The 16284-nt window shown below is 41.4% G+C and overlaps 1 protein-coding gene across 1 annotated transcript in view; it reads right to left on the reverse strand.

The window, feature by feature from the left end:
• Positions 1-16284, reverse strand: part of grk3 (G protein-coupled receptor kinase 3) — a 293230-nt gene that overhangs the window by 96889 nt on the left and 180057 nt on the right. The window contains exons 8-9 of the mRNA XM_063034576.1: positions 12073-12164; positions 7734-7833 (exon numbers count right to left, since the gene is read on the reverse strand). Of these exons, the coding sequence (XP_062890646.1) occupies positions 7734-7833; positions 12073-12164 (192 nt within the window). The remainder of the gene's footprint in view (positions 1-7733; positions 7834-12072; positions 12165-16284) is intronic.

A 16284-nucleotide genomic window follows, 5' to 3' on the forward strand; every position in this document is an offset into this window, starting at 1 on the left:
TCCAAATTGTAACCAAGATGTGAGGTTGAGATTGCAAAGGGAGCTGGAAAAGGCATGTAAAAAGGGTAATGACACAATTGTAACGGGGAACTTCAGTATGCAAGGGGATTGGGAAACTCAGATTAGTGTTGGATCACAAGAGAGGGAATTTGTTGAATGCCTGTTGTATAATCACCCAGATCTTATTAAGAAGCTTAACGTAAAGGAACCTTTAGGAGGCAGTGGTCATATGGTTGAATTCATATTGCAATTTGAGAGGGAGAAGCATAACCCACATGTATCAGTATCGCAATGTAATCAAGGGAATTAAAGAGGCATGAGAGAGGAGCTTGCCTAGGTGGATTGGAGGAGGATACTGGGAGGGATAATAGCACAGCAGGGGTGGCTGAAGTTTCAGGGAATACTTCACAAGATGCAGGATAGATATGTCCCACAGAAGAAGTAGTTCTCAAATGGCAGGGCTAGGCAACCGTGACTGACAAGAGCAGTTAAGGACTGCATAAGAGCCACGGAAAGGGCATATAAGGTAGCAAAAGTGAGTGAGAAGTTGGATGATTGGGAAGCTTTTAAAATCCAACAAAAGTCAACTAAAAAAGCTATAATAAGGGAAAAGGTTAAATGAGGGCAGACTAGCCAATAATATAAAGCAGGATACCATAAGTCTTTTCAGTTATATAAAGAGTAAAAGGGAAGTGAGAGTTGATATTGGACCACTGGAAAATGATGCTGGTGAGATAGTAATGGGGGAGACAAAGAAATGGTAGATGAACTTAATATGTACTTTGCATCTGTCTTCACTGTGGCAGACAGTAGCAGTGCGCCAGAGGTCCGTGAGTGTCGGGGAACAGGAGTGAGTGCCATTGCTATTACGAAGGAAAAAATGCTAGGCAAACTCAAAGGTCTTAAGGTGGATAGGTCACCTGGACCAGATAGACTACATCCCGGAGTCCTGAGAGAGGTTACAAAAGAGATAACCAGATGCATTGGTCATGACGTTTCAATTATCACTTGATTCTGGCATGGTCCTAGAGGACTGGAAGATTGCAAAATGTTACTCCACTCTTTAAGAAGGGAGGAAGGCAAAACAAAGGAAATTAGAGGCCAGTTAGCCTAACCTCAGTCGCTGGGAAAGCATTGCAGTCTATTATTAAGGATAAGGTTTCGAGGTACTTGGAGACTGATGATAAAATAAGTCAAAGTCAGTTTCTGTAAAGGGAAATCTTGCCTGAAAAATCTGTTTGAGTTCTTCGAGGAAGTAATAAGCAGCGTGGACAAAGGAGAGACAGTCCATGTCATTTACTTAGATTTTCAGAAGGCATTTGATAAGGTGCCACACATGAGGCTGCTTAACAAGATAAAATCCTGTGGCATTACAGGAAAGATACTGGCATGGGTAGCAGACTAGCTGACAGGTAGGAGGTAGTGAGTGAGAAGAAAAGAGGCCTTTTCTGGTTGGCTGCCGGTGACTAATGGTGTTCCTCAGGGGTCAGTATTGGAACCGCTACTTTTCACATTGTTTGTCAATGATTTGGATAATAGAATTGATGGCTTTGTGGCAATGTTTGCAGATGTTACAAAGATAGGTGGAGGGTAGGTAGTGCTGAGGAAGCAATGTGTTTGCAGCAACGTTTAGACAAATTGGAAAAATGGGCAAAAATGTGGTAGATGGAAGACAGCATTGAGAAATGTATGATAATGCATTTTAGTAAAAGGAACAATAGTGCAGACTATTATCTAAGTGGGGAGAAGGTTCAAACATCAGAGGTGCAGAGGAACTTAGGGAGTCCTCGTGCAAGACTCCCAAAAGGTTAATTTACAGGTTGTGTCTGTGGTAAAGAAGGCAAATGGAATGTTGGCATTTATTTCAAGGGGAATAGAATATAAAAATTAGGAGATAATGCTGGGCCTTTATAAGATACTAGTCAGGCTGCACTTGGAGTATTATCAACAGTTTTGGGCCCCATATCACAGAAAGGATGCGTTGTCATTGGAAAGTCCAGTGGAAGTTCACGAGGATTTTTCTGGGAATGAAGGGATTAACATATGAGGAGCGTTTGGCAGCTTTGGGCCTGTACTCACTGGACATGGAAGAATGCGGGGGGATCTCATGAAACCTACCAAATGTTGAAAGAACTAGATAAGGTGAACGTGGAGAGGATGTTTCCTATGATGGGGAGAATTAGAGGGCACAGCCTCAAAATTGAGGAGTGATCCTTTAGAAGAGAGGTAAGGAGGAATTTGTTTTAGCCAAAGTGTGGAATCTATGGAATGCTCTGCCACGGATTGTGATGGAGGACAAGTCCACGCGTATATTTAAGGCAGAAGTTGATCTTTTCTTGATCGGTCGAGGCATCAATGGATATGGTGAGAAGACAAGTGTATGGGGTTGAGTGGGATCTGGGATCAGCCATGATGGAATGGCAGAGCAGATACAATGGGCTGAATGGCCTAATTCTGCTCCTATGTCTAATGGTCAAATAACAAACAAAGGATGTGCAGGATGGGTGAGGAAGAGAGCTAGCACAAAATCATAGACTCAGACCTAGTCATTGTCTGTATTGGCAGTGGGTCTAAGCCAATAGGGCTATGCTTTGGAGCTGATTGTTGCTTCAAGAGGGGTCAAAGATCAAGGCCAAGTAGGGTCATTGATTGGGGTTGAAAAGAGTTATGTGATTGGTGGGTAAATTCCATATGTTACTAAAATATGCACATCTAAGTAATTAAATTAAGGGGGACCCACCTGAGCTGGATTACCACAATGCCAGATCAGGGCCTGGACATGGAGTCCCAAAGTAATGATTGTTCTGGAAGTGTCGAAATACTTGAGCACTGTACTTCAGTTTCCAGGTAATGTACCAGAGGACCATTACACAGATGTTATTAGATTCACATCTAATGTAGAAAATGTTTCAACATCACCAGTCCAATTCATGATAGGAAGTGTTCAGTTGAATCTAGTGTGATTTAATTGATGATGCACATTTTTATAGCTGAAAATGAACAGTTTGCACAGTTGCCAAGATCCAGGAATGTCAAAATTCTTGATGCCAAGTTTGGCCATGAGTATTAGCACCAAGTTAACTGGCAGTGGAAACCCCTGGGATTGAATGCTGAGCCAAACCCATGAGGCACCGGAGGGCTGTGATGATTATAGGCTTGGCGTGGGACATGGAGATGGCAAATCAGAGATCAGCAGTGATAGGTCCCAGGGCCGGAGGTTGAGGGCACAGTGTGATAGAGGGCTTAGAATGAGATCAGTGGGTGCATCTTGGAGACTTAAGAGAGGAGATACATTTACTTATTTATTGAGATACCGCACAGAATAGGCCTTTCTAGCCCTTCAAGCCATGCCACCCAGAAATCCCTAGATTTAACCCTGATTTAATCACAGGACAACTTACAATTCCCAATTAACCTATCAACCAGTATGTCTTTGGACTCCAGGAACATCCAGAGGAAAAGGCAGAACGCACAAATTCCTCACAGGGCAGTGACGCGAATTGAACCCGAGTCACTGGTACTGTATAGGGTTGTGCTACTACACTACCATAGGGGCTGGGTGTATGATGAGAAGTAGGCGGGAGAGGCAGATTAATCCACTGTAAGGCTAAACCTGGGTACAAAGGAATATTACGAGATTTAACTTACAAAGAAAACTTCTTCCAGTACAGTGTTTACAAAATGATTCTTTTTGTAATGGTTCACAGATTAAATTTCCTGACCATCATTCTAAAAAAGATGTTGTATGTGAAATATTGAGGGTTAAATGTAATTGTAAGTGCCACATGAATATCTGATGCAGCAATAACTTCAACAAAATCATCTCAGCTGCCATTCAGTGACATTTCAATTCATGTTGGATCACGCTGCATACTTATAAAGAGAACATGAGCATATAGCTCATGCTGAGAACGCGGGAAAACAATGGCACTGGAAAAACGAGAGACGATTAGTTTACTATCTTCTAGCCGTGAATGCTGGATCAACCATCACCTAATTTACCCTGTCATCTCAATCAATCTGGCAACTACTATAAGTGGTGATGGGAACAGAAACATTACTATGGGAAAATCAATAGTGAAGGGCTTTTAAAGACCCGATAATGATAGTCTTGTTCAGTCAATAGCTTAGTGCCAGTCTAGCAAATCCAAGCAACAGGAGCTGTAGTGGCTGACCACTCTGTCCACCTGAAATGCACAATAACTAAAGGCTGATTTATACTTCTGTGTCAACGTGTCGCTGTAAGGTCTGACGTGGAACCCTATGCGAGAGCTTGCGTTGCCGCGACGCGCACCTCTCCCAAAATGTAACCGCGCGTCGCAGCAACGCAGACTGCAGCAGCTGTGATTGGTCAGGCAGCATCTCTAGGAAGAGGTACAGTCGACGTTTCAGGCCGAGACCCTTCGTCCTGAAACGTCGACTGTGAGTCCTGACAAAGGGTCTCAGCCTGAAACGTCGACTGTACCTCTTCCTAGAGATGCTGCCTGGCCTGCTGCGTTCACCAGCAACTTTGATGTGTGTTGCTTGAATTTCCAGCATCTGCGGAATTCCTCGTGTTTGCAGCTGTGATTGGTCCGCTTGGTAGCATCGCATGTCATCCTACACTGCAATAGGGGGAATTGCTGCATCCTACTGGGCGACTGAAGGGCAGGGAAGGAACTCTGGCTGCAATGTTTTCCATAAGGCTTTACAGACCTCTGAAATTATGGAGGACACATTTTGCACCAGAAAAGACGCTCGCGTCTTGTTTACCCCGAGGCCACCATGACCATGCAGCAGGCCAGGCAGCATCTCTAGGAAGAGGGACAGTTGATGTTTCGGGCCGAGACCTTTTGTCAGTCCTGACGAAGGGTCTCGGCCTGAAACATCGACTGTATCTCTTCCTAGAGATGCTGCCTGGCCTGCTGCATTCACCAGCAACTTTGATGTGTGTTACTTGAATTTCCAGCATCTGCAGAATTCCTCGTGACTACCACGACCATGAAGCCTTGCGCGGACAGGTGAGTGTGCACGCGTGACGTGCGCGAATTGCCAAGCGACGCAAACACACCAACGCACAAGTATAAATGTTCACAACACGCATATCCCATTTGCATAGGTTACGGCGTCCAGTTAACGCAGAAGTATAAATCAGCCTTAAGAAACACTCAGTTTCTCTCGCAGAAAACAGAGAATGGTTTGATGACCAGGAGAAAAAACTGTAAATGTAATGAGTTCTTGAACTGGAATAACCATTAAGCAGATAAAAATAACAGATTAAGGGCCAACAAAATTTCAAAGGAAACGACAGCAGGAGAGTCTGTAACTGAGAATTACAACATCGATATTTCAGTATGCCAAGATAACTTACAGACTGAACATCCAAGAATTCACTCTATTAAGAGCTATGATCATAAGAGGGGTCATTAAGGACAATGAGACAGTTGGCATCCACTGGAAAGAACATTCCAAAGATCTCTTCACATAAGATTAGGTTTCAGGTGTGAATTTCTTTGACTTTATCCACAGTGGACTATTCACCTCAACCTCAACTCTAACCCACTCCAGTAAGAAATCAGAAAGTCAATCCTTCAAGTGAAAAATAACAGAGCCTTTGGGGCAGACAAAATCTATGCTGTAATACTAAATAACGCTGATGAAGAGCCAAACAGTGGTGCTACAAGCAAAGCAGCTAAATCAAAGATCTGACGACCTCGATTTGATTCCAACTTCCAGTTTAGAGTTTGCATTCTCTATTAGCATGTAGGTTTCTCCCAAGTGCACCCACTTCCTCCCACACCCCTAACAGGTGCTGATTGGCAAGTTAATTGAGTACTGTAAAGTACTCTTGATGTAGGTGGCCGGTGAGAGAATCAGTGGGCTGTTTATGGTTATGTGTGACAGAACAAGTTACAGGAAAATAAATCTGTGATTAGAATTTCTCTGACAGCAGTCAAAGGCTCAAGGGACTGATTGAGTCCATTTTATGTTGAATAGAAATATGAAGGAAGCACATCTGTAAATATAAATCCACAAATTCATCTCCTTCACCTGTGAAGTGAAGAGCATGCCAGGAGATTTCAGAGATGCTGTGCAAGAAAGAAGATTCCAAATGCATCAAGCAATATATATCATCTTCTTTAACCTCATGAGTGTTTTTAACGCCTGTCAATGCACAGGTATTACGAAGAGATCTTCGGACAACCAGCTGGCTTCAAAAATTCAGTACCACCCTTTGCCTGCCACATAATATGCAAGCACAGACCTCAGCAACATTTCCAAAGCGGGCACAATCCCACAGTGCTCAAGATGGGTCTGATACAAAAGATCCAGAAAATCAAAGCTCTTCAACAACCTGCCTCTGTTGCACAACACCGTCCCCTGACAACTAAGACTAATGATGTGATACATTCAATATGGATCATTTCCCTCATCTCGGGAGTGACCTTTCAGGCAGAGAACTTTCGACCATTAAATGTATTATTGCATCCAATGCACTAACTTAGGCATTGACTGCCTATAAAAAAGTGTATTCAGAGTCAAATTGAGTTCCGAGTTGATATGCTGAGAACTGTTTTCCTGCTCTGATGCAAAGACAACCTGTAGAAGTCATGGAAAAACACTTCAAAAATATAACCAATGCTCTCAATGTAAAATTCACCAAATCCACTGGCCGGAAAGGCAAACCAATGTTTGAAACACGAGAAAATCTGCAGATGCTGGAAATCCAAAGCAACACACACACAAAATGCTGGAGAAACTCAGCAGGTCAGGCAGCATCTATGGAGAAGAGCAAACAGACGGAGTTGCAGATGAGACCTTTCTTCAGTACTGACAGGGAAGCGGGGAGATGCCAGAATTCTGGTATCTCTCTCATTCCAACTCAAACCAATGTCAGGGTCCTCTTTTTGACCAAAATCACCAGTATCAAGGCTGTGCTCATCCTCAACCACCTTTGATGAGCCACTATTCCCATAACCAACACCAATCTCTGGAAGCGACCGGTTTTTTATTGTGGTCTGCCATGGCAAGAAATATTTGGAGGATAAAGAAAGTTAATTCAAGCATGCCTTTTAAAAAACCTGAATAAAATAAAACACACCAATTCACATGGACCCTCGATGCAAGAGTGCTCAAAGTGATAATGTAGTATCGGGGGAACTGGTGATCATTTTGTGTCTCTGCAGTGGGAGCACATGGAACCCAAACACAAATGACAGATGGAGCATACAAGCAACCCATCTACGCTATCCCATCAAGCTCTACCTGGGCCAAATGTAGCAAAGTCTGCAGATCCTGCCTAGTACTCATAAATCTTCTCAGAAACCACTGAACCATAATGGAGGTAGTCACCTTTTACCACAAGGGACTGCCTCAGATTGAAGAGACCCTGAAGTAGGAGTCTGCTTTGTTATATTTTAACTGAGTGCATTGAATAGTGACATAAAGAGCTTTCCCAGGTTCTGAGCTATAAAGTGAAAGCAAGATTCAAGGAGGGGTTTAACAGCAGTCATGACATAATACCAATGGAGACAGAAGGAGTTTTACTCATTTAACTACACCAAAGACAAATGGAGGACTTTACTTTAAATACATAGTATCTCGAGTCTACAACTTTTTAATTATTGCTAGATTGCTCAGTTGTTCTACATACAGTACACATCATTGCTTACGTTCAACTCTGCCAAGTCAAAAATATATATCACCTTCTGCAGTCAACGTGCATATGAAAAAGAAACTGCATTTGGACTTACCCCAGTGCTGACCAGTGACAACATAATCCGTTCATTAAGTGCTAATGTTTCTCCCTGCTTCATCTTGATTCGTTTTTTATCTAAGCACTTCATGGCATACCTGAAAATAAAATTCAAGGAGAAAATTAAATAACCTATTATACCATAGTACAGTATTAAATAAACAAAGGTGATTAGATAGATTTCTGATCTAGGTACAGTGAGAAAACTAAAGTGAGAAATGCAATCACAATCAATTCTTTCATTATTCATACCTACAGCAGAAAATCCAACAGATAGGCAAATTGCTTTTGGTTATAAACCAAACATGACTCTCCTGAAACAAAATATTATTAAATTGGTGGCCTTTACTCTTTGGGTGGAAGTAGTAAAGAAGGAAAATGAGTTTATTTTGAATTGAATTTGCCTATAAAATGATATTCACTATATTATAAGAATCAAGTTTTCATGTGGAAAACTATCTGATTAACTGGAGCCATACTCAGCATACGGGAAGTTAATTATAGCTCAATCATCCCAGGACATAACCACAGTAATTCCTCAGCAAGATGTTAGGCACAACTACCTTCAGGTGCTTTATCAATAACTTTCACTTCATTGTCAAGTCAATACAGAGATATTCAGTGATACACAGTATATGGAACTGTTCAGATAGGGCAGCCTGTGCCCACTTGCAGGTTCTGGACAATATTCAGGATTAGGATGACAAAATTTCCATCTAAGAAGGAAGCAGTTCCAAGAGTGACCACCTCCAACTAAATCACTTACCATCAATACCTGATCGGACAATTAACCAGAAAATTAACTGGATCAGCTTCTTATACTGTGTCTTAGTCTTGCCCTGTGCAAAAGCTTGCAATTACTAGTTCTAGTGCTATTCGCTTCTCCTAGGTAGTACAGTAGCATAGTGGTTAGTGAAATGCTTTACATCGTCAGCAATAGGGGTTGACTTTCTGCCGATATGGGTAAGGAGTTTGCGTGATTTCCCCTTGGGCGTGTGTGCTTCCTCCAGGTGCTCCGGTTCTCCCCGCCAGCCACACTCCAAAGACGCATGGGTTGGAATAAGTAAACTGCCGACACGCTATGCTGGCGCCAGAAGCTTGCTGACACTTGCAGGCTCGTTCTGGTGCCCCAGCACAATCCTCACACTGTGCTGGTTGTTGATGCAAAAACAACACTTTCACTGTATATTTCAATATATATGTGACAAATAAAACCAATCTTTCTTCAAATCTTTAATTTGCACTTTTTTCTCCTCTCCATTTCAACTTTTTTTGTAGCGATATCCCACCAACAATAATCCATCTTCCTCCACTTGCCTTTCCACATTTCAACGGAATCATCCCTCTGCGATATCCTGTAACTCAATTACCTTCTTCTCTCCCTATTTCAACTGTCAATGCAACTGCTGGAGGTGAAAAATCTGCCCCTTCATTTCCAAAGGATTCCGAACATGCTCAGGAGAAAGAGCTGTTTACCTGTATTTCTTTCAGTCTGCAACGTACGAGCCACACATGCTCCACAGGGTATGTGAGGAAACCAAAGCACTAGAGGAGACTCAGACAGTCCCAAACAGAATGTGCAAACTCCATAACACAAAACAGGAAATCAACACTGAACTAGTTGGCTGAAGCCGTGAAGCAACTGTGCAAATTCTACAAGAACGATTAGGTTGACCCATATTATTTTACCACCATTACTAGGTGGAAACAGAATCTCTTTAAAATGTTCGTCATGACTGAGAAGTCCTAGTGTGATCGAATTAAACTAAGAGGGTTCCTGGCACAGATTAAGCAGTCTACTCTTTTCAAATAATGGAGGGTTAAATTGGATGGAGGGAAATAAAGTAAAACACCAGTATATAAAAATAAAGGAGCATTCCTTATCTGAAAGTTGATCGAATTAACACTCAAAACTGAAATTTTGTTTTTGAACATAGAACAGCAGAGGAACAGGCACTTTGAACCATGATGTCTGTGCCAACCATGTGAAATTCAACTAATCTCTTCCTGCCTGTACAGATCCATATCCCTCCATTCGCTATATGTCCATGGGCGTATCTAAAATGCTCTTCAATGTAGCTACCACATCTGTTCCCCTAGCACCATTGGCAGTACATTCCAGGCACATGCCACTCTCTGTGTTAAAAAATATGTGCCCCAATCCCCTCTCATGTGAAAGCTATGCCCTCTAACATCTGACATTTCTGTTTGGGTAAATGATTCTGGCTGTCTACCCTATCTATGTCTTTCATAATTTCATTAACTTTTAGCTGGTCTTCGACACTCAAGAGAAAACACTCTAAGTTTGTCCAACTTCTTCTTGTAGCCAATATGTTGTATTCCAGCCAGTATCCTGGCAAACCTCTTCTAAACCCTCTCCACATCCTTCATGTAAAGGGGCAACCAGAACTACACGGAGTATTCGAAGAGCGAACCAATTAAAGTTTTATTCAACTGCAACTTGACTTCCTGATTCCTGTAGTCAATGCGCCTCATGATGAAGGTAAGCATGCCATATACCTTCCTTACCACACTATCCACTTGTGTTGCCAGTTTTAGAGAGAAGTAGCTTGGATCCCAAGATCCCTTTGTACAATGAGTTATGAGTTGTCATTAACTGTATAATTTCCTTTACTTTGACCTTCAAAATGGCAGCACCTCACACTTGCCCAAATGAAACTGCATCAGCTATTTTTCTGTCCATAACTGAAACTGATCTATATCCTGCTTTATCCTTTGACGACCCTCTTCAGTGTAGGCAACTCTAACAATTTTAGTATCATCTACAAAAATACTGATCAATCCACATACAGTTTCGTCCAAGTCATTGATATATAACACAAACAACAGCAGTCCAGCACTGATACCTGCAGGGTAACACTGGTCACAAACCTCCAGCCAGAATAATGGGAGACTTCATTCAGTGTGATCAGTAATAACATTTCCTCCTCACTGACTCTAAACACAGGCACATCTCAAGGATTCGTGTTTAGCCCACTGCTTAGTCTCCCTACACTCATAACTGTGTGGCTCAGCACACCTCAAATGCCATCTATTAATTCACCATTGACATTACTGCAGTTGACAGAAATCTCGGCTGGCGATGTGGAGGTATACAGCAGTGAGACGGATCGGCTGGTTGAGTGGTCTTGAAAAAATAACTTCACACTCAATGTCAGCAAGATGTAGGAACTGACTGTGGACCTCAGGAGACTGTGGAGGGGTCAGTGGTAGAAAGCATGAGCAGCTTCAAGTTCCTAGATGTCAACATTTCAGAGGAGCTATCCTGAGCCCAACACATTCATGCGATCATGAAGGCAGCATGCCAGCAGATCTACTTTGTTAGGTATTTGGCATGTCACTTAAGACTTTTACAACTTTGTGTAGATGTATGGTGCACAGTATTCTGACTGTTGCATCACATCCTGGTAAGGAACCTCCGAAAATCTGGATCGCAAAAAGATGCAGAGGGTTATAAACTCCAGCGAGTTCCATCAGGTGCATAAACCTCCCCTCCATAGAGGACATCTTCAAGAACTGATGCCTCAAGGAGGTGGCATTCATTAAGGATCCTCACTATCAGGGAAAAATAGGAGCCTTAAGATGGTTTCTCAATGATTCAGGAACAGCTTCTTCTCCTTCATCATTAGATTTCAGAACAATCCGTGAATACTATCTTATTTTATTCACTATTTATTTATTTTTGTAATTTATAGATCTTCATGTTTCTGCACTGTACTGCTTCTGCAAAACAAATAATTTCACCTCAAACGGCAGGGATAATAAATCTCATTCTGAAACTGTGCTCATTATTACCTGAATACTGCTAGTTCTTAGTCCTGACTGACTTTTCAAATGGAAAATATTGCACTGGAAGGGACGGTCATAATTTTTAAGTAATAACAATGGCACCATTTAGGTTTTTGTTCATGTTGAGGTGAATAGTTAGCACTAGGCTCTTGGGTATATCAGGTCCTTGACCAAATTATATTTTGGTTCCTCAAGCTATGAAGCTGCCAGAATGCGTTGATCACAATAGTTATGCATTATGTTTCAAAATCTAACAATTAAGTCTTCTTGTTATCCTAAATACTTTGATATTTATTTATTGAGCTACAGTAAGGATTAGGCCACTCTGGTCTTCAGAGCCGTGCTGACTAGCAATCCCCCAATTTAATCCTAGCCTAATCACAGAACAACCTACAATATTCAATTAACCTACCAACTGGTCTTTGGACTGTGGGAGGATACTGGAGCACCCAGAGGAAACCCAGAGAAAGACTTGAATTAAAGCAGAAGCTCTTGGAATTAAATACAAAAAAAAGGAATAAAATTACATTTTTCCAGTATCAGCTTTCCTGCATCCATATACCTCTCCGAATCCTCCCCGTCCAATTATTCGATGTACACTGAAGTCATTCATAGTTAGCTGCAAAGCAAATGAAATATTATTAAACTTATGTACTGAATAATACAAACACACTGTTTGCCCACTCAACTGGAGAGGTCTCAGTAACAATTTTCATGGAGAAAATCTTTATAAAATTTAATGCAAAATTATGTATTGTTCGTAAGTTCTTATGTGAATGCTTTTATTAATTCAAAAAGGGAGAATAGAAGAAGTAATTTAAAACAGTTGCTGCAGGAGTTGGTATAAAAAGGGAATTATTAAAACAGGAACTGATACAGAGCAGAACATAACTTCCTAAAAAGCAAAAAGATAATACTTGAAGAAGTGACTAGGGTCAGAAATTAGAACTACATATTGTTAAACAGAACTGCAAGTTCTTCACAAGAAGTGACGCAATACGTTTTAATGCACACATTTTATATCAACATAAGATGAAAAGGTCTATTCGATGTAAAAGAGAACAAATGAATTGTTTATTGGAGCAAAATGTCTTTGAACAATTTGCCACTGTTGCATATCTGCTGCAGCTGCCTTGGCAGGATCACCTTTTTCTAATCTACAAATACCTTACATATAATTCTCACCATATACATGCATCACTAATTGCAAATATCATTCCATGTAGCTGTGATTAGTGGCATCAAAATTATATAAAGCCAAAAATTTGGCAGATCCATTAACTCAATATAGGTGTGACCAGAATGTACACATATCATGTGAGTTTGCCAATCCATACACACACACATTGAGAATGACCCTCAGTCTGCACTGTATCTTAATGCACAAACCTACCACAAAATTTGCACTTAATGTCAAGAAGTCCAAGGTGCTTTATTAACATGCCTCCGGCCTTGCACCTGACCCATCACAACCATTACTGAGCAATTCAACATTTCCTCAGCAGCTACCTCACTGAATACGAATCAGAATCAGGTTCATTATCACAAGTTCAGCAGTGCAGTTCAGCATTTTTGAGAGGGGGGAGAAAACTGGTTCTGCTGATCACAGGAACAAATCTGCACTTATGTTGGACCTCAAAGTTCAAACTAAATTCATTATTAAAGTACATATATGTCACCACATACAATCCCGAGATTTATTTTCTTGCAGGCATACCCAAATCCATTATAGAATAATATCCAAAATGGTGGTGGCATCCGTTAGTCTCGCGAGACCATGGATCTGCGCCTGGAAAGTCTTGCTTCAGTCTGTGTTAGAGCAGTGTCTGTTGTGGCTGTAGAGGCCCACACGGGAGTGACAGTCTCGGCTGCAGCGACTGCACTTGAAGGTGCTGTCCTCCAGTGTTGTCTTGGTGCTGTTTTTCCGACGAGTGCGCTTTTCTTCAGCAGCAAGCCTCAGCTTCTCTTCTCCTCTTTTTAGACCTCTGCGTAGTTCCAGCCTCCAGTGAGAGCGATCGCTTGCGACATCCTCCCACCTCTCGACGTTCATTTTCGGTGACTTCATGTCTCTCTTGCAAACGTCTTTGAAACGAAGATGGGGCCGCCCTTGTGCTCTCTTGCCGGAGGCCAGTTCCCCGTACAGCAGGTCTTTCGGGATCCTCCCATCTGACATGCGGTGTACGTGGCCCAGCTAGTGGAGACAGCATTGTTGGAGCAGGGTGAAGAGGCGGGGTATCTGGGCATGGGCCAGGACCTCATTGTTGGTGACTCAGTCAGTCCACGTGATGTCCAGGATGCGTCTCAGGCTGCGAAGGTAGAAGGCGTTGAGACGCTGCTCTTGTCTGTCGTGGAGGCTCCAGGTCTCGCTGCCGTAAAGCAGTGTGCTGAGGACGCAGGCCCTGTAGACTGCAACTTTGGTGTGCATCGTCAGCTTTCTGTTCTCCCAGACTCTCTTTGTCAGCCTGGCAAATGTTGAGGCTGCTCGTCCGATCCGTCTGTTGATCTCGGGGTCTAGGCAGTGACTGTCCGTGATGGTGGAGCCAAGGTATGTAAACTCATGAACTACCTCCAGCTCGTAGTTGTTGATGGTAATGGCAGGTGGGTGCTCAATGCCTTGGCCCAACATGTTATCCAAAATAGAATCAATGAAAGACCACATAAGCTGGGCGCTCAACCGTTGTGCAACAAGCTGCAAACACAAAACTAAAGAAATAATTAAAAAAAAATAATAATGAACAAATACACAATAAATATCAAAAACATGAAAGAGGGGAAAGAGGGAGAAGAGGGGAGCAGCTGTGATAAGGGACTCAATCATCAGGGGAACAGACAGGAGATTCTGTGGAAATGAATGGGACACCCAAATGGTATATTGCCTCCCAGGTGCCAGGGTCAGGTACACCTTGATCGCGTCCACAACATTTTGGAGAGGGACGGAGGGTAGCCAGATGTCTTGATACATATTAGTACCAATGGCATAGGAAGGAAAAGCAAAGAGGTCCTGAAAAGAGAATTTAGAGAGCTTGGTAGCAAGCTGAGAAGCAGGGCCTCCCAGGTAGTAATTTCTGGATTGCTGCCTGTGCCATGAGCCAGTGAGGGTAGAAACAGGATGATTTGGCAAATTAATGCATAGCTGAGAAGTTGGTGCAGGGGGCAGGGCTTCAGGTTCTTGGATCTTGACTATTCAAAAGTGACAGGTTGCACGTGAACTCGAGGGGAACCAAAATTCTTGCAGGCTGGTTTGTTAGAGTTGTTGGGGAGGGTTTAAACTAATTTGGCAGGGGGATGGGAACGTGACTAAAGGGACTCAGGATAGGGCAGATGGTAAAAAAGCAAAAATAGCATGTAGTCAGACTGTCAGAAAGGGCAGGCAGATGATAGGACAAAATTGCAGCCAGCACGGTGAGTATTAGTGGGGGCATTAGGGATGCAGAAGCACTCAAAGTGTTATATCTCAATGCAAGGAGTGTAAGAATTAAGGCGGATGATCTTTCTTTTTAAATCTTTTTATTGAGTAAGTATACAAAAAAGGTAAGCCATATAAACATTAATACAATGTTAAAGTACAATAAAATTCCAAAAGATAACAATACCAAAAAGAAAATACTACAAACAATGTAATTTAAGCATAAGAAACCAAGATAACATAATAGTATACTAGATTTTATATATATCAATGGAAAAAAAAAAGAAAAAAAAACCCCCCAAAAAAATCCCACCGTGCAACTACCTAAAAGCAAAGCAAAGCAATGGGCTAACTTGAAACCAAACAGAGTTAAACTTAAAATCACGTCCTCAATCCCGACCTCCATTAAAACAGTGAAAAAAAAACAAGAAGGGTAAATATTACATTAAATGAAAATATCGAATAAAAGGTCCCCAAATCTGTTCAAATTTAAATGAAGAATCATAAAGGTTACTTCTAATTTTCTCCAGATTCAAACATAAAATCGTCTGAGAAAACCAAAAAAAGGTAGTTGGAGCATTAAGCTCTTTCCAATGTTGTAAAATACATCTTTTCGCCATTAAAGTAAGAAATGCAATCATTCTACGGGCTGAAGGGGAAAGATTACTAGAAATTTTAGGTAGTCCAAAGATAGCAGTAATAGGGTGAGGAGAGATATCTATATTTAATACCTTAGAAATAATATTGAAAATATCTCTCCAAAAAGTTTCCAAAGTAGGGCAAGACCAAAACATATGAGTTAAAGAGGCTATCTGCCCCGAACATCTATCACAGAAAGGATTAATATGCGAGTAAAAACGCGCTAACTTATCTTTGGACATATGTGCTCTATGAACCACTTTAAATTGAATTAGGGAATGTTTAGCACAAATAGAGGAAGTATTAACTAATTGTAAAATCTGCCCCCAATCATCCACAGAAATGGTAAGCCCCAATTCCTGTTCCCAATCTACCCTAATCTTATCAAATGGAGCTTTCCTAAGTTTCATAATAATATTATAAATCATAGCCGATGCACCTTTCTGACATGGATTAAGGTTAATTATCGAATCTAAAATATATATAGGAGGAAGCATTGGAAAGGAAGAAAGTATAGTACTTAGGAAATTTCTAACTTGTAAATATCTAAAAAAATGTATTCTTGATAAGTTATATTTATTAGATAATTGTTCAAAAGACATAAGGGAACCATCTAAAAATAAATCCAAAAACCGTAAAATACCCTTAGTCTTCCAAGTTTGAAAAGCGCGATCCGTAAAAGAGGGAGGAAAAA

The sequence above is a fragment of the Mobula hypostoma genome, chromosome 27 (genome assembly GCF_963921235.1).
Source record: "Mobula hypostoma chromosome 27, sMobHyp1.1, whole genome shotgun sequence".
Taxonomy (NCBI): Eukaryota; Metazoa; Chordata; class Chondrichthyes; order Myliobatiformes; family Myliobatidae; genus Mobula; species Mobula hypostoma.